Source organism: Dermacentor variabilis, chromosome 3 (genome assembly GCF_050947875.1).
Source record: "Dermacentor variabilis isolate Ectoservices chromosome 3, ASM5094787v1, whole genome shotgun sequence".
NCBI lineage: Eukaryota > Metazoa > Arthropoda > Arachnida > Ixodida > Ixodidae > Dermacentor > Dermacentor variabilis.
In genome coordinates, this window is record NC_134570.1 from 30,849,446 (window position 1) to 30,875,875 (window position 26,430).

A 26,430-nucleotide genomic window follows, 5' to 3' on the forward strand; every position below is an offset into this window, starting at 1 on the left:
ACAAAGTTCCGCAATTGAAAATCTAAAGCACATGTTTGGAAATGTCAATGCACCTTTCACATCAAAAGTTTATGAGAACTTTATACCCATAAAGTTTCGAAATTGATATCCATGCGCTCCGTAAATTCCATGATAGAGTGTAGATTCCGCGTCCTCCGCGAAATGCCTCGGCGAGCCCGTTCGCCATGAAAACATCTTTGAAACTTTGTACTCGGATGGGGCTGCTTGCGTTATGTGACTCCAGGTGCATGGGCGTTGCCGCGAAATTCAGCCCGAGTTTGCAATTTTCGCGGTGAAATGGCTTTTCAAGCGTGAAAAAGACGTTCTAGACAAAATCCAGAATGATTTGTGGCGCCGGGGGTTGATTTTGTCGGCGGTGCATGGACAGCACGAAAAAATTTCAAGGGGGGGGGGGGGGGGGGCTGAAGCCCCATAAGCCTCCCGCTGGCTACGCCCCTGCCTGCGGCTGTAGATGTCGATGTAATCCGACGCAGAAGGCTGCGCTCGAAGACTTTTTGAATATGCGAAGCGCCTAAATAATGTGTAAAAAAGAATACAAGAAGTTATTTCCAAGTGCAGAAATCAATGACAAATTCCAAGGCAGCCGTGCCGCCAAACGGAACTCAGCCTGCCTTTATCGGCCGCACTTTTTCAGAACAGTGCAACTCAGGCCTGCTCACCAAGTAGTCATTGAGTGCTAGATGGTTTCAGGAACGACATGCTGTCCCGAAGAAGCCATTAATAATGATTCGTAATCCACGAAACGCCCAACTGATGCGCACTCAACGTGGGCGCAGGCACACAAATCAACCGGCAAAAGCCCCGGGACCCTTCCAAAACGTTTTCAGCGGTGTGCGGCAGAGGGCAGCACAGGAAAATGAAAGAGGCGGATTGGATGTTGACATACCTGACGCATCTGTTTACATATTGTTTACCAATGGTAAAGTTTATGAACTTTACAGTGGCAAATAACAAGTAAGAAGGAACATATACTGCATATGTGATGATGACTAGAAATATACAAATTTTGCATGGGGCTTCATTTGTTGAATGCTTATGATCTGCAGGTGATACGAGATGGCATGGGGCAAGCAGCTGGCCGTAACCCAGAGGAAGTCCTTGATGTGGTCATTACAAACGCTGTCATTGTAGATGCACTTCTGGGTGTTGTGAAGGCTGACATCGGAATTAAGGTAACAGGAAATAAATCATGGTCCCTGCAACGAAATTTTGTGGCAGCACATAGATGTTAGCATTACTGCAGCTTAACTGCCTTTTCAGGCTGTACCTTCCGTAAGGTTCTGTTTTTCCGGTCTGTCCGACAGCTTTGTCTATAATTTTCTGTAAATTCGTCTTTCTTCTTAATGTGGTACTTATTGCAGTTGTAATGAAGGCTAGATAAAGTTGACAAATTGTTGAATAAGGTAACATATGTTTGTTAACAACCTTTCTGTTAAAGAACAAGCTGCCAAATATGCGTTTTAGACTTGTGCTTCCTGGAAGTGTTGTTTCTGGTATTCAAGAAGTGTTGTACAATGGGCTGGTTGGTATGAATAGAGTAAGGATAATGAAAAAGTGCTCAGAAGCACAGGAAACTGAGAGATAGACGTGGGACTGAATTGTGAAAGGAAGAACCCCGTGTAGTCATGCTAGGTGATTGTGCTCGCACACACATGCAGAACATTTTTGTGGGTAGGCTTCCTCCTTTCATATTTCAGTTGCAAGGCCACACCCATACCCTGTCTACCTGTCAGTGTCCTGCATTTTGCATGCTGTTTTATTATTCCTAATTCTTTCTGGTAACTAGCATTCTACACCTATGCTAAATGGAAGCTTTTTGTTCTTGGCAAGAGCATTAAAGGAAACATTCCCCCTAAGTAGCCTCAGTATGAAAGATTTCAAAACAGCTTTATAGAAAAGGCTGCCTCTTCCTCGCCAAGAAAGCGTTGCACTGTTTGAAATGTAAAATGTATAATCTGTCCATTGTGGAAATTAATGACTTGCATTTGTTCATTGCATTGTCAAGGAAGCTTGCACAGATTTTTTGTCATTTAGAAACTTTTGTACTAGCAGTTGGTTTTGCTTTCAGATGCATCGACCATGCACAAATTATACTAATTTGAACTAGTAGACAGACGATGCCAGGTAGTACTTGAACCATGTTTAGATAGAAAAAGCTTTGTTGGTTTACCCACTGGGTATTAGTTTTAATTCATTCTGCTTTTTGTGTCATTGATGCAGGGAAACGAGATTGTTGGCATCGGGAAAGCAGGAAACCCTGATATAATGGCGGGAGTCGACCCAAAGCTCGTCATTGGCTGCAGTACGGAGGTTGTGGCTGGTGAGGGCCTCATTGTGACGGCTGGTGCCATAGACACCCACGTGCACTATGTCTGCCCTCAGCTGGTTGAACAAGCAATTGCCGGTGGCATCACAACCCTGATCGGGGGCGGCTCGGGACCAGCGGAAGGGACGCGGGCAACCACGTGCTCTTCAGGTGCTGAATGCATTCGGTAAGTACTCAGGTATGCTACGAGTAGAAAAAAGATAAGGAACATCCAAGATATTCTATTTTTAACAGTGGCTGAACAAGGGAAGCCTCGCTGGTGTGATAGTGCAAGGTGTTCGCTTTTCCGAACGCCTTGCTCAGTTGTCCTATCGTGACTCACCAGGCGATGCGCTTTGGTCAGTGGCCACCAATGCGGTAGGGTGGGACCACAGAATGTGCACACATCACATTCCTGTCGATCATTTTAAAACCGAACGAGTCAGGTGCTAGGGTGGAGCACATGTCAAGGTTGTTCACTTTCCAATGAATGGACGTTTCGCTCATAGCAGACGATGTGCCTGGTGTCTGCTTTTAATGGCCGTTCCTCTCGTCTTGTCATCGCATGCCCAACGTCGGTGGCTAGTGTTGCAGGATGAGTTTTTTTTATATGAAGATGCCTTCTGCTGCCACTCCTGCAACCACTTGGTGGGCATTCTCGGCAGCAAGCAAGCCAGTGGCCTCAGGATGCAGGAGGAGGTCCTTTGTGCTCTCCGGTTATTATAAACCAGCAGCATTCGAAGTCCTTGGGCAGCGCGTTGTTGTTTTACTTCTTGCCTGTGTCCGTTTTTGTAGTATTGTCACGTGGTGGTGACGTAGAAGAACACAGTAGCAATACTGTGAACGACAAAACTAACTTTTATTGGGCGAACCTGTGCCCACAAGACAGGCTACACTTATAGCACAACGATAGCAGCGAACACAGTCGGCGATCATCGAAAATCTGATCAGCGGGTCAAGCGCGTCGGCTTTTATACAGCAGTCGTCGAATGTTCCAGACTAATCGTTCGTACCCATGTGCCTTCCACAAAGTTCTACACCATTCGCGTCACGCGATGAAATCAGATAACACAAGGTTCGGCGACAACAGACAGCCGGGTAGAAGCATCGATAACTTTCCCGAAACTTCGGATACATGCAGGCGTGTCGCGCGCTGTGCCATTGCATTTGTTCGGCGGCGAAACGTGGTCGCGTGATAAAGATAAGTACACGTGTCAATACCCCCCTCTTAAGAAGCATCGACCCGATGCTGCATACAAATGAAAGTAATAAAGAAAAACACCCGTAGCAACGAAAACAACAAAATAAGGAAGTTCATCAGCGTCCGTAAAAGGGTTTCAGACGCAACACGTGGACCCCTTCAGATTGTGCGCGGCGCCGCTGTGAATGCGAAACTCCGTCTGGCACGACCTCATAGTCCAGTGCGCCAATACGTCGAATGACCTTGTAGGGTCCGAAATAGTGGCACAATAGTTTCTCGCTCAGTCCTCGTCGGCATATCGGTGTCCAAACCCAAACACGGTCGCCGGGCTGGTACTCGACGAAGCGTCGTCGGAGGTTGTAGTGTTGGCTGACGGTCCTCTGTTGGTTCTTGATCCGTAGGCGGGCGAGCTGTCGGGCTTCTTCGGCGCGCTGGAGATAGCTAGCGACATGAACATTCTCTTCGTCAGTGACGTGGGGCAGCATGGCGTCGAGCGTCGTCGTCGGGTTCCTGCCGTAAACCAACTTAAACGGCGTGATCTGTGTTGTTTCTTGCACCGCCGTGTTGTAAGCGAAGGTTACATATGGCAGGACCGCGTCCCACGTCTTGTGCTCGACGTCGATGTACATTGCTAGCATGTCGGCGAAGGTCTTGTTCAGGCGCTCCGTGAGACCATTCGTCTGCGGATGGTAGGCAGTTGTCCTCCTGTGGCTTGTCTGGCTGTACTGCAGAATGGCTTGGGTGAGCTCTGCTGTAAAAGCCGTTCCTCTGTCGGTGATGAGGACTTCTGGGGCACAATGTCGCAGCAGGATGTTCTCGACGAAAAATTTCGCCACTTCGGCTGCGCTGCCTTTTGGTAGAGCTTTAGTTTCAGCAAAGCTGGTGAGATAGTCCGTCGCCACGACGATCCACTTATTCCCGGATGTTGACTTTGGAAACGGCCCCAACAAATCCATCCCAATCTGCTGCAACGGTCGGCGAGGAGGTTCGATCGGCTGTAGTAATCCTGCTGGCCTTGTCGATGGTGTCTTGCGTCGTTGACAGTCTCGGCATGTCTTGATGTAACGGGAGACGTCGGCAGTCAGACGCGGCCAGTAATACCTTTCCTGTATTCTCGACAGCATCCGGGAGAATCTGAGGTGCCCAGCGGTTGAATCGTCGTGTATGGCGTGCAGTATTTCTGGATGCAGCGCTGACGGTACAACAAGAAGGTAGCTGGCGCGGACTGGTGAGAGGTTCTTCTTCACGAGCAGGTTGTTTTGTAGCGCGAACGAAGACAACCCACGCTTAAATGCCCTAGGGACAACGTCAGTGTTCCCTTCCAAATACTCGACGAGGCCTTTTAGCTCCGGGTCTGCTCGTGGCTGTTTAGCGAAGTCTTCCGCGCTTATTATCCCTAGGAAGGCGTCACCGTCCTCGTCATCTTGCGGCGGGGGATCGATGGGGGCGCGTGATAAGCAGTCGGCGTCGGAGTGTTTTCTTCCGGACTTGTGTATTACCGTGACGTCATATTCTTGCAGTCTGAGGCTCCACCGCGCCAGCCGTCCTGAAGGGTCCTTTAAGTTATCTAGCCAACACAACGCATGATGGTCGCTGACGACTTTGAATGGCCTGCCATAGAGGTAAGGGCGGAATTTAGCTGTAGCCTAAATGATGGCGAGGCATTCCTTTTCAGTCGTAGAATAATTGCTTTCTGCTTTTGACAGCGACCGGCTAGCATACTATATCACCCGCTCAAGTCCTTCTTTCCTCTGGACTAGGACGGCACCGACGCCTAGGCTACTGGTGTCAGTGTGGATTTCGGTATCGGCGTCCTCGTCGAAGTGTGCAAGTACCGGTGGCGACTGCATGCGTCGTTTGAGTTCTTGAAATGCCTTGGCCTGCTGCGTTTCCCACTTGAACTCGACATCACATTTGGTTAGATGTGTTAGCGGCTCCGTGATGCGTGAAAACTTCTTGACAAAGCACCTATAGTAGGCACACATGCCAAGGAATCTGCACACTGCCTTCTTGTCGGTTGGCTGTGGGAACTTTGCGATGGCAGCTGTCTTCTGTGGGTCGGGGCGTACTCCTGATTTGCTGATGACGTGGCCTAGAAACAAAAGCTCATCGTAAGCGAAGCGGCACTTTTCCGGCTTCAGAGTGAGCCCTGATGACTTGATGACCTCTAACACTGTCGCAAGCCGCCTAAGGTGATCGTCAAAATTTCCGGCGAAGACAACGACGTCATCCAAGTAAACAAGACACGTCTGCCACTTCAATCCTGCTAATACCATGTCCATGACGCGCTGAAACGTTGCAGGCGCCGAGCACAGTCCGAATGGCATGACCTTGAACTCGTAGAGGCCGTTTGGCGTGATGAAGGCGGTCTTTTCGTGATCTCTCTCGTCAACTTCTATTTGCCAGTAGCCAGACTTGAGGTCCATCGACGAGAAGTATTTAGCGTTGCAGAGCCGATCCAATGCGTCGTCTATCCGTGGAAGAGGGTACACATCCTTCTTTGTGATCTTGTTCAGTCGACGATAATCGACGCAGAAGCGTCCGTCTTTCTTCTTCACCAGGACTACAGGAGAGGCCCACGGGCTTTTCGACGGCTGGATGATTTCGTCGCGCAGCATTTCGTCGACTTGTTGCCTAATAGCTTCACGTTCTCGCGTCGAAATTTGGTAAGGGCTCTGGCGGAGTGGTTGAGCGCACTCTTCGGTTATTATGCGATGCTTTGCAACTGGTGTTTGTCGAATCCTCAATGACGTCAAAAAGCAGTCTTTGTATCGTCGGAGAAGACTTCTGATCTGTTGCTGCTTACTCATAGGAAGACTTGGATTCACATCGAAGTCTGGTTCGGGGACTATGCTCATCGGGGTAGATGCGTCTGAATCCGAGAGGACAAAGGCATTGCTTGTTTCCACAATTTCCTCGATGTATGCGATGGTCGTGCCCTTGTTGATGTGCTTGAACTCTTGGCTGAAGTTGGTTAGCATAACTTCCACTTGCCCTCCGTGGAGTCGAGCGATCCCTCTTGCGATGCAAATTTCACGGTCGAGCAGTAGATGTTGGTCGCCCTCGATGACGCCTTCTACGTCAGCGGGTGTTTCAGTGCCAACGGAAATAGTAATGCTGGAGTGCGGCGGGATGCTCACTTGATCTTCGAGCACACTCAAGGCGTGGTGACTACGACAGCTCTCCGGCCGTATCGCTTGATCTTGCGACAGCATTATCGATTTCGACTTCAGGTCGATGACTGCGCCATGTTGATTCAGGAAGTCCATGGCGAGAATGACGTCTCGTGAACACTGTGTGAGGATAATGAAGGTGGCAGGGTAACTCCGGTCATGAACGGTAATTCTCGCCCTGCAGATCCCAGTCGGCATAATCAGGTGTCCTCCAGCAGTCCGAATTTGAGAGCCTTCCCATGCAGTCTTAACTTTCCTCAACTGGGCGGCGATGGGTCCACTCATGACGGAGTAATCGGCTCCTGTGTCTACTAAGGCGGTGACTGCATGACCGTCGAGAAGCACGTCGAGGTCGGTGGTTCTTTGTCTTGCATTACAGTTAGGTCTTGGCGTCGGATCACGGCTGCGTCGTGTTGAACTGAAGTTGGAACGTCGCGTCGTCGTCTTTCGTTGGTGTAGTCTTGGCTTCCTGATTTCATCGGGACGGTGGCGTGTCGTTATGTCGTCTAGATGGTCTCTTCGTCGTCTTCATCGGCGGCGGAGGATCTTCGTCAGTTCGACGAACAGCAACCGCACCTCCATTGGTTGCTGCTTTTAGTTTTCCGGATGTGGGCTGACGGACCGGCCCCGGACTGGACCAATGTATGGTGGGTGCTGCGGCGACAGGTAGCGACCTGGTGACGGCGAACGAGAAGGTCGTCGAGGGCTCCATTGAGTGGCGGCGAGGTAGTCGGTGATATCGCGAGGTCGTTCGCCAATCTGTGGCCGCGGCGCATTAACGGCGAAACCTCGCAGTCCCATCTCCCGGTATGGGCATCGGCGGTACACATGGCCGGCTTCTCCGCAGTGGTAGCAGAGTGGGCAGTGGTCGGGGGCGCGCCAAACGTCAGTCTTCCTTGGAATGCTGCGTGGGTTTATGGGTTGGCGTGCTGGCGGTGAGGGTGGTGGTGGACGACGGAACTGTGTCGTCACTGGGCCCGGTCGTGGGCGCGGAGGGGGAACGTGACGGCGGGCTACAGCGGCATATGTCATCACTTGCGGCTGAGGCTGCGGCGATTCAAGGGCTACTCCGAGTTGTTGTTGGAGCTCCTCACGCACGGCGTCGGCAATCGAAGTCACTTGAGGCTGTGATGACGAGAACAGCTTCTGTAGCTCCTCCCGCACGACCGCTCGGATAGTCTCGCGCAGGTCGTCGGTGGCCAGTGACTGAACTCCCGCGTAGCTTGTCGAGTTCGGGCGGCGGTCGAATTGCCGGTTTCGCATCTCGAGTGTCTTCTTGATGCTGGTGGCCTCGCGAAGAAACTCGTCGATTGTCCTTGGTGGGCTTCGTACCATTCCGGCAAAAAGTTCCTCCTTTACACCACGCATCAGTAGGCGGACTTTCTTCTCCTCTTACATTTCTGGGTCGGCGTGGCGGAACAGACGGATCATTTCCTCAGTGAAGATTGCGATCGTCTGATTCGGCAGCTGCGCTCTGGTCTCCAGTAGAGCTTGGGCTCGCTCTTTTCGCATGACGCTTGTAAATGTTTGCAGGAAGCCGCTTCGGAACAGGTCCCACATCATCAAGGTGGCTTCTCGATTCTCGAACCACGTCCTGGTGGCGTCCTCCAATGCGAAATAGACATGTCGCAGCTTGTCGTCGCTTGCCCAGCTGTTAAACGTAGTGACCCTCTCGTACGTTTCCAGCCAGCTTTCTGGGTCCTCAAATGTGGAACCGCGGAACGTCGGTGGTTCCTTGGGCTGCTGCAGCACGATGGGGGACGCTAGGGCTGCTATTGGGGTTGCCTTGGCCACAATCTTCTTAGTCTTCTCAAGTAGAAGTCCGTGCTCAGGGGGCAGCTGTTGAAGACGGCGGCTTGCTCGATGGTCTGGGACTATGTTGGCGTTCTTTTTGCGGTCCGGGCTTGAATTACGGCTTGTCGGGGGCGTCCGGTACATGAACGAAAAGCACCTCCACCAGATGTCACGTGGTGGTGACGTAGAAGAACACAGTAGGAATACTGTGAACGACAGAACTAACTTTTATTGGGCGAACGTGTGGCCACAAGACAGGCTACACTTATAGCACAACGATAGCGGCTAACACAGTCGGCGATCGTCTAAAATCTGATCAGCGGGTCAAGCGCGTCGGCTTTTATACAGCAGTCGTCGAATGTTCCAGACTAATCGTTCGTACCCATGTGCCTTCCACAAAGTTCTATACCATTCGCGTCACGTGATGAAATCAGATAACACAAGGTTCGGCGACAACAGACAGCCGGGTAGAAGCATCGATAACTTTCCAGAAACTTCGGATACATGCAGGCGCGTCGCGCGCTGTGCGATTACATTTGTTCGGCGGCGAAACATGGTCGCGTGATAAAGATAAGTACAAGTGTCAGTATTATCACTTTTATGTAGTTGTTGCTTGTTGCAAGATGTGGTGACAGTGTCCAAAGTTTCTTGAATGTTGTCGCCATTTTATAGTGCCATGTGAGCTTTATTTACATTCATCACATGGCTTTATGGTGTTTCTACAGCAGCACGACAGTGCACTTGCGCTGTCATACAGGCTGGACGTAGTAGTACCGTTGTGTTTTCCTGAAAGCCAGGCAAGTCGTGCATCAATTTATAGGCGCGCTACTAGATGATTGTGGCACGTTCTAGAATTTACTTTGTTGCTGCGAATACACCTGGGAGATTTGATGACGCATGTATGCCTAAGTGGCCAGACTCGGGAAGTCTCCATTCGATTCGACGGCCGATGTCAGTGCTCTCTGCTGTAATTGTGATTTGAGTGTTGCTCTGTCTTTATGGGAACAAGTTTTCTCGGAACTTTCTGCACAATGTGACATCATTAATGTTGAAGTCATCGGTCAGCGATGCCATACACGAAGTGGCCAAGGTAATATAACAGTGGTAGGCCAGCAGTATCGCTTTCTGCTTACCAGTGGCAAGGCAACCCACAAGGCATGCCGTCATTGTATTCCGGGTGCGCTTGCCCTAAGCCTCCCAGCCGAGCGCCGTTTTAACCAGAAATGGATGTTATTCGATAAAAGCAACAAGCAGGCTGTTGTTGAGATGCGTGTGGGCCCAGGTGAACATTCTTATGTGACTACAGGCCGGAAGAGTGGACGAGATGAGAATATGCAGTCGCAGAAGACATGCAGCAGATGACAAATGATGCTCTCCATGTGCAGTACCATCTTGTGGCCGAAAAAAATGAATGAATCTATTAAATTGTTTAACTTTCACGCATAAGTTTTGCTCCCCCGGTTTTATGTTGTGAGAGTAAAGAAAGTTTTCAGTATAAAATGTTTATTTTTTAAGCTCCTGAAACAGTCTGCTGTTAATGTATCATCCCCAATCAAAGCCTAAACTGGTGAAGCAAACCAACTGCGCTCGCTTGACAATTGGCTGTGCTCTACCTCCTGCTCTCACATATTTTGCCGACGGCCTACTTTGTGATGTAAAAGCTATACCAAACGTTCGGAAAGTGAGCTGTTTGCACGATCGCAGCCCAAGCTTGAGGTAATGTTTCTTACCACGCAGTGTTCAAACAATGTTCATCATCAAGGTAAATTAGAACAACTTGCCCTCCTTTATTTCTTACCATAGAGTTTCTTACCATGAGTACAAAAAGAAGAGAAAAACAAGAAAAAGAAAAGAGAAATGCTATTTGTGCTAATACTTATTTAATTAGTGAGCAATTGGTTCGCTAAATTCTTCACAACTGAAAAGTTGCCCTAGCTACTGCAAGCTATGCATCAAATTTTACATGCTCAACTCTTAAGGACAACAAAAAACTGAAAAAGAAGCTTGCAAGAAAGGCAGATCTTTATTTTTTTTTTTGATTGTGTAGATAATGTTGTATCATCATGGCACCGCACGTGCCTATGAAGCTGGGCACACCTGCTGTAATCACTTTCTTCCCTTACTCTCTATTTGTCCCTTCCCCTCTTTCTTGCTGTGTGCTATATATTGCACGTGATACCTGTAAGAAACATCTTTGCTCGTTTGATCTTCTTGGGAGTACGTGGTTACTTCAGTGGCGACGAGAATGGGATGAGCCTGCCGCCCACCAGCAACACCCCGGTAGCCATGGCCGGATATGCAAGCCCACCGCAGTTCGAGGAAGCTACGGACCACTGGCCGGCATATCTAGTGCGGATAGAAGCTTTCTTCGAAGGCAACGGCATCACGGAAGAAAAGAAGAAGCGATTATTGCTCGTAGCAGGGCTGAGCATTCACACGGTGGCCGTTGTTAGTGGACGCTGCGCGCCAACAAAGGTGAACGAGCTGTCATACAATGAAGCACTCGACATACTGCAGAAGCATTTTTCACCCAGCCCGAATGAAATAGCCCAATCATACAAATTTTTCTCATGCAACCAGATGCCAGGAGAGCCAGTCAGAGATTTTCTTGTAGCCATTCGGCAATTGGCAGATACCTGCAACTTTGGCACTTCACTTGACAGGATGCTTTGGGACCGTATAGTTTGTGGCTTGCAAGACAACTCTGTACATCGTCAACTGCTTTCGAAGGCATCCTTAAAGGGACACTAAAGGTTACTATTAAGTCAACGTGGACTGTTGAAATACCATCCCAGAAACCTCGAAACGCTTGTTTCGTGCCAAGGAGAGACTTATTTTAAGAGAAAATGCGTTCTGAAGCGTCCGCGTACCTCTAGCGCAGTTCAAATCGCCCGCCCTCCGATCGAGGAGAACTGACATCATGGTCTCATAGTGACGTTGCGCCATCGGTGAGTAGAACGGCGTCCGCAGACGGCGCTACGGCTTTTCTGCGCAAAACGCGAACGCGCGGCCAGAAACAGAGCCAAGACAGAGCCGACAGCAGAGCGAAAGCGGGAGTATGGTGGCTAGCGGAAGGAGAAACGAATTACGTCCCACGTTACGTCCCACGGCACACGGAGAGTCCGTTTTCGTTAAACTATAGGCTGCAGCGAGCTCGCAGCGTGGTCGGCGTGGTCTATGAGAAGCGACGAGCCTTTTCGCACTCGCAACAGGGCATAAAAATGTGCGAATCGACGCAAAACTCGGCCTAGAAACGTGCTTCGCCACAGCCAGGGCTCAATACGACCCAAGCTGGCACGACCCAGATGTCGTTTCCCGCACCGCCACCAGGCGCCGCTACTATACCTCACACTCCAGCGCAAGACGCCCATAAGCTGGTACTTCATTCTATGACGCTAACTTCGACGCTCGTCGCAATGGACCCTGACACCGACAGATTGGCTCGCGATGGTGGGCTCAACTTCAGCGATTTGAGCACCGACGAGCGCGACCTGCTTCTGAGGGCTCGCACTGCCGGCGTCGTTGCGTACTACGACGGCGGCCTCGACACCGGCTCTCCGGAGCGGGAAAGCAACGAGGGCTTCCCACGACATCACATGGACGTGGCATTCTCGCTGCTTGTTCCAAATGAAAGTTTCGCGAGCAGAACCCTCACAGCACGACGCGATAACGAAACTACTGAAACTCCAAAGCGTGCGCGGCGCAGAGTCGAGCGAAAACGAAACCTTTCGAACACCCATATTACTGAAGGGTAACGTCAAAATGTTATTTTTTCCTAGAATCGAATAGACGTAGACAAGTAGCATTTTTTCCGGCTTATAATCGAATGAAATGATATTTTTAATACGAGTAGTTGAGTATTAGTAACACAAATTATGAGGAGACCTTTCGTCATCGGGCTAGTACCGGAATGTCGCTGGGGGGTCTCAAATCGTGTCATGCATTTACCTCAATTTCTCGGTTACTAAAGCTCTGTTCGCGATTATATTGACGCCTTAGACGTTCTAGAACATTGCTCTACCACTTTAACTTGAGTTTCTGGTAACCTTTACAAGAAGCGAAGCAGAGGAAATCGCCTTAGCAGTGGAAATGGTGGAAGAAAATGTGAAGATGTTGAAGACTGCGCCTGAAGATGAAGGCGTACACATGTTAAGAAACATGTATGCACGACGTGAAAGTTGGCCACCATGCTTCAGGTGTGGAAAAACAGGGAACGACCCCAGAACCTGCCATTTTCGCTCGGCGAAGTGCTACCGGTGCCAGCAGTGCGGTTATGTTCGCAAGATGTGTCCCGGACAAGCAGACAGCAGAACAAGGGAACTGTTCACGTGGCCACACCAGCAAATTAATGCCGTGCATCCATCGGCAGGAAACTGCAACGATCCGGGATCAGAAGCTCTGTTCCTTGCCATAGATGCCCTGCGCACCTTCTTTAGCACTTTTGGGTTGCCGCGCACAATCATCACAGATAATAGGCCGCAGTTTGCAAGCCGGGAATTCCAGACTTTCACTATGGTGAATGGAATAAAGCACATGCGCACTGCACCATATCACCCTCAATTGAATGGGTTGGCGGAACGAGCGGTGCGTACCATAAAACAAAGCCTACAGAAAAACAGGCAAGGATCAATGCAAACGCGGCTGGCCAGGATCTTGCACAACTACAGATGAACACCGCTGTTGGGTGGAAAAACGCTGGCTATGCTGCTGATGGGGCATGAGCTACGCTCCCGATTAAATAACTTGTTGCCGTCAGAAACGGAGCGTTACAATTACCCCTTTTGCCAATGATTTCTTGCAGAAGGATAAATCAATTTGGGTGCGGAACTACGGTTGCCTCGGAGACCCATGGACTCAAGCATGTGTCCAAACAACAGAGGGGTCTCATATGGTGACTACCGAGGGACTGGAGGGTGAACTTATGTGACGACACTTGGACCAAGTGTCGTTCTTGCGCGTGGTGGTGCAGGACTTGGAGCAAGTGCAGCCGCGTCTCTCAGCCAGAGGCGACAGAGCTGTCGACAAGACCACTAGTGTGAATACGACGGATGAGACCACAACACTGGAACTACAAAGGTCAACCCGTTCGAGACGTCCCCCTTACAGGTTCTCTCCCTAAGAGAAGAGGAGACTGTTGTATCGTCATGACACCGCACGTGCCTATGAAGCTGGGCGCACCTGCTGTAATCACTTTCTTCCCTTACTCTCTATTTGTCCCTTCTCCTCTTTCTTGCTGTGTGCTATATATTGCATGCAATACCCGTAATAAATGTCTTTGCTCGGTTGATCTTCTTGGGAGTACGTGGTTACTTCAGATAACATAAAGTGAGACCACGGTAAATTTTTGTGTCAGAAAGGCGAAGTTTATTAGACACATTTTTTTATACTATGATGTAGGTGCATGGGGCTTCACTACACACAGGTTGGTTTCACTGCACATTTTGCATGTATTATTTACATGTTTCAACACAGCACACTGTATTGCGAAATTGCTGTCACTCAAGGAAACTCAGCTCTCTGAATTATCGTGGTTTCTTTTCTTTTCAACACTACTTGAAGTGCTCACTCGTTTCACGGAGGATGCCCTTTTAAAATAGACAGCTGGCATCATGATAACAAAAAAGAAAGTTTTTGTTTACAACTTTATTCGTCAACAGGCAGCTTATGCCATCTGGTATTGTTTATAACAGCCACAGAGCAGGAGACGAGCTCAAATCATCTTGAGAGCTGCATGAGAAGTAAAACAGCATTGAACGAGTTTGGCTCAACGTTCGTCCTTTTTGCAAGTCCGTGCATGATGAGCTCAGTTTGTATTCTGTCCAAAAATGGAAATCTTCCATCAAAATCAGCATTTTTAGGTATCCAACTCAGCGTTCTTGACGTGTCTTTATTAGAAGAGCCTCTTGTCAAAACGTTTGCTTCACTCTGAGGCTTCCCTTGTTCAGCCACTGTTGATACCTCATGCACCCACCTTCCTGCGAACCATTTTGTCTTGTTTGAATGTCACCACCACCACCACCACCACCACCACCACCACTATCATCATCATCATAATCATCATCATCATGTTTTATGTCCACTGCAGGACGAAAGCTTCTCCCTGCGATCTCCAATTACCCTTGTCTTGCACCAATCAATTCCAACTAGCGCCAGTGAATTTCCTAATTTCATCGCTCTACCTAGTCTTCTGTCGTCCTCGATTGCGTTTCCCTTCCCTTGGTACCCATTCTGTAATGGTCCAACACTTATCTAACCGGTGCATTACACAACCTGCCCAGCTCCATTTTTTTCTCTTTATGTCAATTAGAATATCGTCTATACCCTTTTGCTCTCTGATCCAAACCGCTCTCTTTCTGTCTCTTTAACGTTATGCCTAGCAGTCTTTGTTCCATCGCTCTTTCCGTGGTCCTTAACTTGGTGTCCTTAACTTGGTCTCAAGCTTCTTTGTCATTCTCAACGTCTCTGCCCCATATGTCATCACTGGTAAAATGCACTGATTGTACACCTTCCTTTTCAATGATAATGGCAAGCTTCCAGTCAGGAGCTGGTAATGTCTGTCTTATGTGATCCAACCCATTTTTATTATTCTGTGAATTTCCTTCTCATGATCAGGGTTCCCTGTGATTAATTGGCTTAGGTAAACATACTCCTTCACAGACTCTAGAGGCCGACTGGTGATCCCGAACTCTTGTTCCTTTGCCCGGCTATTTATCATTACCTTTGTCTTCTGCATATTAATCTTCAACCCCACTCTTACACCCTCTCTATTAAGGTCCTCAACCATTTGTTGTAACTCGTCGGCATTGCTGCTGAATAGAACAATGTCACCGACAAACCGAAGCTTGCTGAGATATTCGCCGTCAATCTTTACTCCTAGGTCTCCCCAGTTTAATAGCTTGAATATTTCTTCCAAGCATGCTGTGAATAGCATTGGAGACATTGTGTCTCCCTGTCTGATCCCATTTTTTATAGGTATCTTCCTGCTTTTCTTGTGTAGAATTAAGGTAGCTGTAGAACCTCTGTAGATATTTTCCAAGGTATCTACATAAGCATTCTGTACTCTTTGATTATGTAATGCCACTATGACTTTTGGTAGCTCTACTGAATCAAATACCTTTTCGTAGTCTATGAAAGCCATATAGAGAGTCTTATTATATATTTCGTAATTTTTTAGCGGAAGGCTTTACGGGTCCTTTCATCTGTGGACATGTTGCCTATATCCATCCAGGCCATGCCATAAAAATAGCAGCTTTAAGCAGAGGTCTGAGCAGTTGCTTTGTGTATCTGCATGTAGGTTGTCTAAATGGTCTTTCTGAATTTATAACAGTTGTGAAGCACTGAAGTCAGTGATAAACAATCTGCGTACATGTATCTTTTTCTAGCTTAATGTTGCCATTGCTGCAAAGCTGGGTTCTCAGTTTGTTAATGTCAGTCGCAGTGGCGTAGCCAGAAATTTCGTTCAGGGGAGGGGCTCACGTTGCAGCTCGGCCTTCTCCTTAAGAGGAAGCTTTAGCTCGGGTGCTCCGATCTAAATACATGTAGAATGGGAATTCGTTTTTCTCGATAGTTGCCGCACGAAATTTGACGAGGTTTGTTGCATTTAAAAGGAAAAGTTAAATTTTGTTGACTGCTGGTTTCAAATTTTTCATTTACATTGTCAATTCTTTATTAAAAATTGGCCAATATCGCAAATTTTCAGGAAACGAAACTTTCAAGTTGAAAACTCTGTAACTCAGCAATGAAAAATCATATAATAATTCTGTGAGTTGCACAGCAGACAAAATTGATATGTTACTCATGAATCGAAAAAAAATTTTGTATTATGGAAATACAGCTTTTGTAGAACCTTTGTACACAACATAACCAATTCATGTAAGATACAAATTGACATACCAAATCTGTCCGCTTCGATGCAGAGCTATTAGATTGTAAACATCGTGCTTCTCTTTTTTTCAAACTTTCGAATTTTTTAAAATATTTTAAATGAAATTCAGACCCTAAATCGAAATTCCGCTTCCAACAGACACTAGAATTTAAGTTTCCCTCTCAAATGCAACAAATTTCATTAAAAGCGATCCAGGGGTTATCTCAGAAAAGCATTTCTGTGTTTTACATGTTTTTGAATAGGCTGCGTTGGAGTTTGGCCCAAGCTAAAGCTTCCTCTTAAACAATTTGTCGAGGGATCAAATACATGAATAATAATTGCATTGGCATTGCCAGAGATGCTGCAAACGAATTCTTGAACGCTACGCACTGTAAAAAAAAGTAAAATATGTATTTTTTCATAAAAGAATGTACTCGTTTGTGCAAAAATTTTGCCCAAAATAACTGATATCAATGCTTCCATCTCTTTTGTCTATTTAATAAGTAAAGAAAACATCACACGAACTTTAGAACTATATCGGTTCGAAACCAGCAAAGCAGTACATGCCGTTGATATGAAAAATGTAAAGGCCATGAAATGAACAAGTTCAGGACAAATATGTTAATGAAACTTTGTCATTCAAGAACCGTGTTTACATTCTTGTACATAAGCAATGGCCAGTGAAAAATCTCAATGACGCTGTCATTTGTTCCAATATATTACGCAGGAGCAGCTGTCACCAGTCCTGTATCGTGAGTAACTGCACCGAAATTATAGTCACAACAGAGAGCACCTATAAAAAGCAGTTCTGCAAAATGTATGAGGACGAGTCAAATGAAAGTGAGCCAATGCGAATATATGACAAACGGAGTACTTTATTTAAAAGTAGGCTCCATGAGCATTTAGACGTTTGTCCCTTTGACTAACAAGTTGCGTGATTCCCGTCTCATAAAACTTCTTGGGTTGCTGCTTCAAAAATTCTGCAACTGGCTCTTTCACATTATCGTCCCACACGAATCTGGTGTGGGACGATGCCCAAGGAGTTTTCTAGGCATCGTCACATCATTGTCCCACACGAATCATGTGTGGGACATTACTCATTACTCAATTTTCCACGTCGTTTGTTCTTGATTGCGACACGCAGCCGTTCCGACGTTTCACCATATCGGAAAATAATTGATAGTCTCTCAAGATTTAGCAAATTCTATCAGTAATGGCCCCTGACGATCGAAAAAAAAAGTCGGCAACACCTTTCTGGCGGAAATGACGACCTTTGCTTTCTTTGGTCACGGTGAATTCGAATGTTTCCACTGTAAGCTTTGCCGTCGTGCGTGAGGCTCGTAGTAGTGGCACCATGGTTCGTCCCTGATCACAATTGCAGACAAGAAGTTGTCACCCTCATTGGGATACCGGATCAGATGAGTCAAGGCAGCGCCGAATTTCTCCATCTTCTGGCGGTTGTTGAAAATCTTGGGCATTCATTGCGCACACGAGAGCCCATAACCAAGATGTTCATGAATTATGATGTGAACCGAACCGTGACTGATGTTCGCACACTCTGCAAGTTCATTGATGCTTATTGTCCATTCTTGTCTCATCAGCTCATCAACCTTTGCAATGTTGTTGGGGGTGATTGCACGATGGCTTTGGCCCGGTCTTGGATCGTCTTTGCAACTTTCACGTCCTTCTTTGAACCGTTTGCTCCAACATTTCACAGTGGCCAATGAAGTGCAATGTTCAACGTATATGGCAGCCGTGTGGCGACTAATTTCTTTTTGGGAAATACCTTCAGCTCTCAAAAACTTCACGTCACCATGCTGTTCAACTTTTGGAGTGTTATTATGTCACGCGACCATGTTCAACCCAGTTTATGAGAGCATTAAAGAACCTTTATCCTTGCACCTGCATGTCACTTTTGTAAATGAGAGATGCCTCTCTGCTACGCGCATGCAGGGTGGGTAGGCTCACTTTCATTTCATTTGCCCTCGTACATTAGAAATGCGAAGATACAATGGGATATACAAATGCGAAGATACAGCTTCATAAAGGGCAAAAAAGTGTCAGTGCAAACAAAGTTCACTGCACGTATACACAAAACCTCGCAACAAGATATTTAAATATATGTATAAGTCTCCAATAAATCTACGTATCCAAGAAAAAGTCTCTGTATATAATGCGTCAAACAAGGCAAATAAACATGTTGCCCAATCAGATTCACAGAATCCTAGATCCCACCCCCATTCCATCCACTCCCCCTGATGTATCGCCGCAACGGAAGGCGGTGCGCTTGCTCCCGCTTTTCTCCTTTGAGCACACAAGACTGATTTAATTATCGGCTCACCCATTCAACTCTGCACCCCCACCCCCACGCTTTCACTCGCACATACAGCATACGGCGCTCGGTCACTATGTTATCGCCCTTGGACTTTATACAAAACATAAGGGTGACGGCGATGGCAGGAATGTGCCTAGCTTGTCCATATAATTGCTATCGCAATAATATAATAAGAGTATCCGGCAACTGAAGTGTCCCGTGGCCTATTACGTTCCGCAAAAGAAGAAGTAACAAAATGGAACTTTCACCATGCGAAAATTCACTGTGCCGCAACAATGTATAATTCTTTTCCTTTTGCGGTGTGGGGGGCACCAAAATGAAAAAACACAAAGGAAAGTATGTGGCTGCAATTGAATGCCTACTTTGGGCACCTAATGTGGCTGCCGAAGGAATAGCGAAGAAAACGTGAGATGCTTGGTCCACAGAGAACCATACGATTATTGCTCGGTATCCTACACCGGTGAGACAAGACTTAACGGAGAGGTTGCGCTCAAGCGAATGCCGTGCAATCCGCCGAGTCCCTCACAGTGATAGCGGCGAGCGACCATTGTTTCTTTTTCTCGTCTGCTGGCCAGAAAGCATCCAAAACTCTGCCAGGTGAAAATCCACTCGGCCAGAGCGAACCGAACACGCACCGAAGTGCGGTGCGTGGTGGTCGGGGTAACACGTGAAAAACACATGCACTCTGGCTGGCTCTGGCAGCCCCCCCCCCCAAAAGAAGAAAAACTGAAGAGGCTGATTGTGTTCGCGCGAATAAAAGTCGGAGCAGAAAAATAAATAAGAACCTAGTTACCTTGGCTGGATTTAGTGTCTTGACATGGATGCTTTGGCGCAGGTGAAAAAAATAAATGTTGGTATTTTTTTATGTGACATGACGGCACAAATGATCCACCACAATGCTTCGTCTCATTGGACCTCGCTCCGGGCTTTGTCAACTTGTCTGATATTGTGTTGATTTGGCTTGTCTCATTTATGTTCCAATGTAAGACTTTAGAAAAGTCCATGCGCCTTTGGCATCAAATGTTTATAACAGCATTAAACCCACAAAGTTCCGGAATTGAAAATCTAAAGCACAACTTTGGAAATGTCAATGCACCTTTCACTTCACAAGTTTATGAGGCTTATGCCCATAAAGTTTCGGAATTGGCATCCATGCGCTCCGTAGATTCTGCGGCCTCTGCGAGGTGCTGCGGGGAGCCTGTTCGCCATCAAAACGCCCTTGAAGCTTTTTGCTCGGATGGGGCTGCTTGCATTATGTGACTCCCGGTGCATGGGCATTGCCGTGAAATCCAGCCTGAGTTCACAATGTTCGCAGTGAAATGTCTTTTCGAGCGTGAAAAAGAGATTCTAGTCAAAAGCCAGAATGATTTTCGGCACCGAGAGATTGCGTTGGTCGACGATGCATGGCCAGCACGAAAAAATTTCGGGGGGTGGGTGTTGAAGCCCCATAAGCCCCCTCCCCCCCCCTCTGGCTACTCCCCTGGTCATTAGTATCATCGTAGTAAACATGATTTGAAAGGGACACCAACAGGTGACTGCACAGTTATCAGACCTACAAGAGATGTTAACAGGAGCGAGTGCGCCTGTTTGTCTCGGGAACAATGCAACTGTACTACAGTGAATGAGAAGGGGAAACGAGCTATATCATGCATTCTTTAAGCTTGGTTTGTAAAAAAGATTTTTATACAGCCGCCAAAGCAGAACCACTGTGCCGTTTTTAATGTGGGAAGCTGTGCAAGTTTTGAGTTGGATGAGGTTACGGTAGCAACTGGGTAATTGTAACAGCAAAGCATATTAACGGAGCACTGTAGCATTTTTCAAACACATTTAGAAAATGTTCACAATCTGTAGACTATGCTGCCACGAACGTGCAAGGCAAATACTCTCGTGTATTCAGCAGAGAAGCCATAATCTCGCATAAAAACATTGCTTACTCTCTTCTGCAGCTTTCAATGTCCTCTCTATTATGTCTCGCCTGTGACATTATAGCATATTGCGACAACGTATAGATAATGGCCATTGGGCGATTCTTCATGACCGTGAGGTTTTCTAAGTGAAAGCTTGTGCCCATGTGCACACCCTTCCAATCTTCTAGCAAACAATGAAGTGGGGACTGTTAACGTGTTTCACAGGGCTTTCCACCATTCCCTAGTCACTCTTGGCTGCCTTTGTCTGATGCCAACCTCCAAGTGTGCTGTGTAAAGAATGAAAAGTAAGAAAGGAGCAAAGGACATGGCACTTAACATGTTACTCTTAATACCTCCGCTATTATTGCGGCATTTTCAAAAATGTTCGCCACTGTTAACAGCGGCAAACACAACCACTGTTAACAGTGGTGGCAATGTTCTGCGTTAGATGCTCTCTGTAGTTGCCTTTATTTTTCTTGCAAAAGCTTCAGCATTTTTAACATGCTAATAAATCTTGGCTAACTTAAATGTAAGCTAGCTCAGTGGGTCGATCTTGTGCATGGGGGTTCTTGACATCTGTAAATAGAAGCCTGCTTCAGTCTTGGGACCAGCGGAGACTCGCATTTTTATTGCAACAAACTCAAAGGGCCCTGAACCACTCTTTATCGAAGTAGAGAAATGCATTTGAAGTTAAAATAGACTACTTCAGAAATACTTTGCTGCGAAAAGTACTTCAATGTGTTCAGTAGAAGGGGAGTCATTGGCAATCAAACACCTCCTTTGCAGTCCTTCCGCTCCTTCTTCAATGACTTGCATTGCAAAGGCCTACTGAATGTCACCGTGGCGTGTAGTTCAAATTTAATTTTGGATGTTCACGTAGATTCCTTACTTCTGATTTTGGCGCTTATGATGCACCAAATGCAGTTGTCCTCATTGAGCTGCAAGCTGCTGAGCCAGCGGACTCGTCGTGGCACCCAGCGGCAGCTGCGGTATCTGCGCTACGTAGTAGACTGTAGCTACATGCAACTGTAGTGCATATGCTTAGTGTTTGCTTTGTGCACGACAGTGCTTGAGTGCGCGCTCGTGCTCATATGCTCCAGTCTGGCCATTCTATGTGATGCGGACTGACTTCGTCCTGTACCAGCTTGACCGATAGATAGTAGCCACATCCAACCTGCATATTTTGAAGCACTATCAGTAGCTTAATACCAAGCAAAGCCTGCCAAGATGTCTAACTAGGAGCGGCCAGGAATGAGCGTGCACTGGCAAGCATGTGCGTTGTCTGACCTTAAGTTTCACGTGGTTCGAGGCCAGTTGAGTGTCCGAAACTAGTCGAAATTAGTGAGACCCGATGTCTACGACACCGGTAAGCAGAGTGGCCAAAGTTTCATTCCTATGCAGGTGGTTGCAGCCGAGCATGAGCAGCCAATAGTCGGCTTCTTCCGAAAGTATGTAATTATTATCAAAATTCAAAACCAGCTTTTTGCCTACTTCAGGATGTTTATTAAACTGCGTCAATAATTATACACAGTAACAGTAGGAAGAAGCGCACTGCTTCAAACACCCTTCTTGATCTATGTGAGCTATTGGCTGACAGCAGCCGCATATAGGAATCTGCTGTATTATGAAATAAAGTATCCGGAAAAGAGTGAGGAGCAGGCTTCCATTGAAAAGTGAACACTTGAGAAAAAGGGGACTTTGCGTTCCACTTGCAAGCTCCACACGCTGTGCATGACCGCAAAATGTTTCTGAGATGTTCACAGCAGTGTACGCTGCCTGCGGACTGTTTCTTTTTCACCCCAAGCCCGAGGGGTGCTTCAGGACTTCTTTAATGTAAGCTTTTGTATATATTACTCTTCTAATTTGGCTCTGACTTCACAGCAGATCTGCAATTTCTGGTCAGCATTGTTAAATGAAACACTTAGAATCATTGTTTGCCTGGATCATCCAGAAACCCAATGAAAAACCATGCTTCTGATACATTCATCTAGCCACTTTAAGTTCTCTTGCGGTGTGCTTTGTATTTGGCTCATTGGAAGACATTCATTTGGTTGGTCCATGGTGCCTCGCTCCATCTCAGAGTGCTCGGAAGGTGCTTTCACCGCTGTGCACTCCGATTTTGGCCTGTAAAATTTGCACCTCATACTATATAAGGAAACGAACAATTTCAGCTGAAATCTTCAGTTCCAGTTTCCGCACAGGTACTACCATCATTTCGTTTCCTAACAAGAGGAGACGCCATTGCTATTGTATCATTTCCTCTGACAAGGGACTGTCTTCCGGTAGTGCAACCACTGAGGATGACGGCAATGACTAAGTTGCAAATCATCATCACACAAAATGCTTTTGCTGGGTGCTTTCAGCGCTGGTGTCATCACCTCTATTATCTGGTGTTTTTTGTTTGTGTTGTTGTTTGCTTTCTGTTTAAATTTTCTTTACTTGTGCTATATGACGGTTATAAGTTTTTTTTCGATTTTTGCTGTTCCCAAATATAAACTCTTAATATATTTGGATACGTATAATAAGCGGGTTTTCACAATAATCCCTCCACGAATCTTTTGTTCATTCGGCGTTGCTCGGAGGCAAACAATTAGATGTGGACAATGGAGGAAAGTTTCATTTCATTCCCTTTTCTGGTTGGCTGGTGTGTAACCCATAGCTTTCACTGCATTGCGTGGAGTTGGTGAGATGGACTACAATAGCGCAGCCGAAATCCGGCAGATTTCTGGTCATGTGACTGCTTCAACTTCTGTTATTGGTGCGTGTCTGGAGCAGCCATTGCGGAAGCAGTGCCGCATGTGCCCCTTGCAAGTTTGTTTCCAACAGAATCAGTGCTGACACATTTCCACTTTCTGCCTCACGATCGCACTGGCGGGTGGCTGAACATTCATCTCAGGCGTGCTTTCTCCGGCTTGGATCCTGCGTGGGCTCGGCATTATTGCAATCTCAATCACAGCATGACTGGAACCAGCTGAATGTACCATATGGGCTCCTGTTAAAGGGAACATGCAGTAAACATTCTGCCATTGATTATCGCTGAGATATGGCATGGAGGCCTACTAACTAGTTTTTTTTAAATTTAAAAATGTATGTTCCATTGATTATATAGCCACTTCTTTCCAATAAAGGTGAAAAAAGGCTTAATCATATTGGCTTTATTATTGGGTAGGCATTCCATTTAATCATTTAATAGTGGACCAGTATACACACCTCACCATCACAGAAGTGTGTTGCTGTATAGCCATGAACTGGTCTCATAGCTGGTTGGCAAATTAAATATCTGTACAGTCGTGGCAAGCAATGAATGCCAAGTGTTTCATTAAACAATGCGGATAAAAAGGAAAGCAATTTAATGAGGTATTCAAGCAAGGACAAAGCTGCAGTGAGTGCAAAATATTTTATAGTTCGAGTGTAAACACAAGTTACTCTACTGCATATTTATTTTAACTTGGGCATTTTCATTTTTTCAGAAACATGATCATGAGCACAGATAGCATGCCACTGAATTTTGGGTTCACAGGTAAGAGCTGTATGTCATTTCTTCGAGCTATGTTAGAATAGGCCAGTTGTACCATACTTAATATTGAGGGCTGCTGTGCACGCCGTTGACACACCGACTGAACCACGGCCATTGACACTGACTGACAGACTGACAGACGGCCGTGTCACCGGCCTTGTGCACAGCACTCCTTTATTCTCAATTCTACACCCTCGCTGCTAACACAGCTTCGCTCGTTGCCGTAACCCACCTGCCTTGCCCCCTGTCCCCTTTGGAAGAACCCTACCTATATATACTGTTCCGAGGAAAGCATATGTCACCTTGAAAAAGACAAGTCCACTTGTCGAAACGTTGGCTCCCGCTTTCACTTTGTTCTCATTTTGCTCATCGTCTTAATATTGAGACAAGGTAAGCGTCTGCTTAGGGAGTTATGTGCACTGTCGTAAGTTTTGCAAAGGCGATGGGAGCTGCACGTGCTTTATAAACATTAACCTAAGGTAGTAAAGCTTATAATACTCAAGTAAGATCTCATTAATATGTACTCACTTAATAAGTAAATCCAGTTTAAATATACTGTAGTCTTGATGAATCCCGTATCCTGTTGACATTGAACTTAATGTATTGGCTGGATGCTTAAGCAATATTCATTTACCGCATGCCAAACAGTTAGCGCATAGTATTTACTTAATTTTTCGGCACGTACAAGCCTGGAATCAAGGAAATGTTGTGCATGTAGACCACAGATAGCGAATTTGTGGCAAACGGACTTATCATGGACAGCAGTCCCCACCGATAGTGACTTCAAAACTTGGTGATTGTGACGTGTTTCCTGCTACCATAGCTTCTGGCACTTTCACATTGTTCATGACAATGACTTGGAAGTGGATGATGGCCCTGCTATTTCCGAAGCGGCACATGCGTTTACTGTTATGAGCGCATTCGCAGAGAAATGGGGCCTGATGGAGAAACTGGCTTGTTGCCTTGCCAAGTTTGAGGATGCTGTCGTTGTTGCAAGGCCGCCACGGTGGCAAGTCTTTTTGCGGCCTACTCGCAAATAAAACTTGTCTTCACGTGTATTTGAGTGAGAATTAAGATGTAGTTCTTTTCTTGCTGATAAGTCTATAGCCACTCATCTGCCATTGTTGCTTAATTAGTACATCGCTTAGTGCATACCTGATCCACATTCCCTGCCAACTGCATATTAACAAAGTTTTACTGTACTTTGCAAGTGAATACTCATGGTTCTCACTGTTGCAAAATATGGCACAAGATGAAAACATTTTACAGATTATCACCTGAATCTCTCTAAACTTTGAAATAAATGAGGAGAAATCAGGGAACCAAGGGGCCCAATTTCGTTAGTCACAAGACTCACAACCATATGAAGCTAACAGATAATGAAGAAAAGGAAAACTGAAATGTATAAATGATAATGTAAAATGAATTGAAAGTTGAGGAAAAAACAACTTGCCACCGTTGGGAACGGAACTTTCATTGATAGCAAGTGAAACAGCTTCACTTGCTATTTTGGCTGCCATGCTTGCAATTATTTATCTGCATACTTCTCAGAAGAAATATTGTGGTTCACTGGTACAGGGAGCAAGCTAAATTAACCTGACAAACATTTCTCTACATTTTAGAATTAAAGCTTAGGGTTCAGGTCTGGATGGCCATGTATGGTAGCTAATTTAATGTGAATTATTGTCGCAGGTAAAATAGTTCCCATCTTCACTTGCAGTGAGAACAGTAGGATTGCAGCCAAAAGCACACTGGCTCACTGAGTTCTTTGCGGTGGTGACAGATGTTATGGCCAGATTGTGAAATTACCAACAGCAAGAATGAGTGTGCTTACCGCACATTGTGTGCTAATAGGCACTTGTCTCGACATAGTGGGATGCAGTGTGTTAAGATGTATTAAAATGAGCCAGGAGAAATGAAATTATGAAGTATAAAGCTCATTGTCATCACTAATGAAACTGTAGGTTGTTCTTTATTCAGAGTTTCTATGTAACAGCTGCAGTTTGATGGGCATTCCACATTTGACATCATGGCCAGGTGTTCTGCTGACTAGCACTCCTAAGGCTAGATTACAAATTCATATGCAGTGCATAACAATGCATACTTGGGGGCGTGATGATTCAAAGATTTAAATTTGTTCCACTGCAGTAAAACAGTGTTCTGGTTATTGTCTTCTTCACTATGGTGTTGTCCTTGTTAGCACAAAACAAATTGTAAACATATACATAGAGACAGAGAAAAATTTATTTACAGAAAGGTAGAGAGGTTGGTCTCAGTTGTAGCTTGCTCTGGCCTGCTACCATGCACTGGGAA

At 46.4% G+C, this 26,430-nt stretch overlaps 1 protein-coding gene across 4 annotated transcripts in view; it reads left to right on the forward strand.

Moving 5' to 3' along the window:
- LOC142575353 (urease subunit alpha-like) overlaps nt 1-26,430 on the forward strand; it is a 134,006-nt gene that overhangs the window by 60,363 nt on the left and 47,213 nt on the right. For all 4 annotated transcript variants that reach the window (XM_075684661.1, XM_075684660.1, XM_075684658.1 and 1 more), the window contains 3 exons: nt 1,068-1,193; nt 2,242-2,513; nt 24,071-24,120. In XM_075684661.1, the coding sequence (XP_075540776.1) occupies nt 1,068-1,193; nt 2,242-2,513; nt 24,071-24,120 (448 nt within the window). The remainder of the gene's footprint in view (nt 1-1,067; nt 1,194-2,241; nt 2,514-24,070; nt 24,121-26,430) is intronic.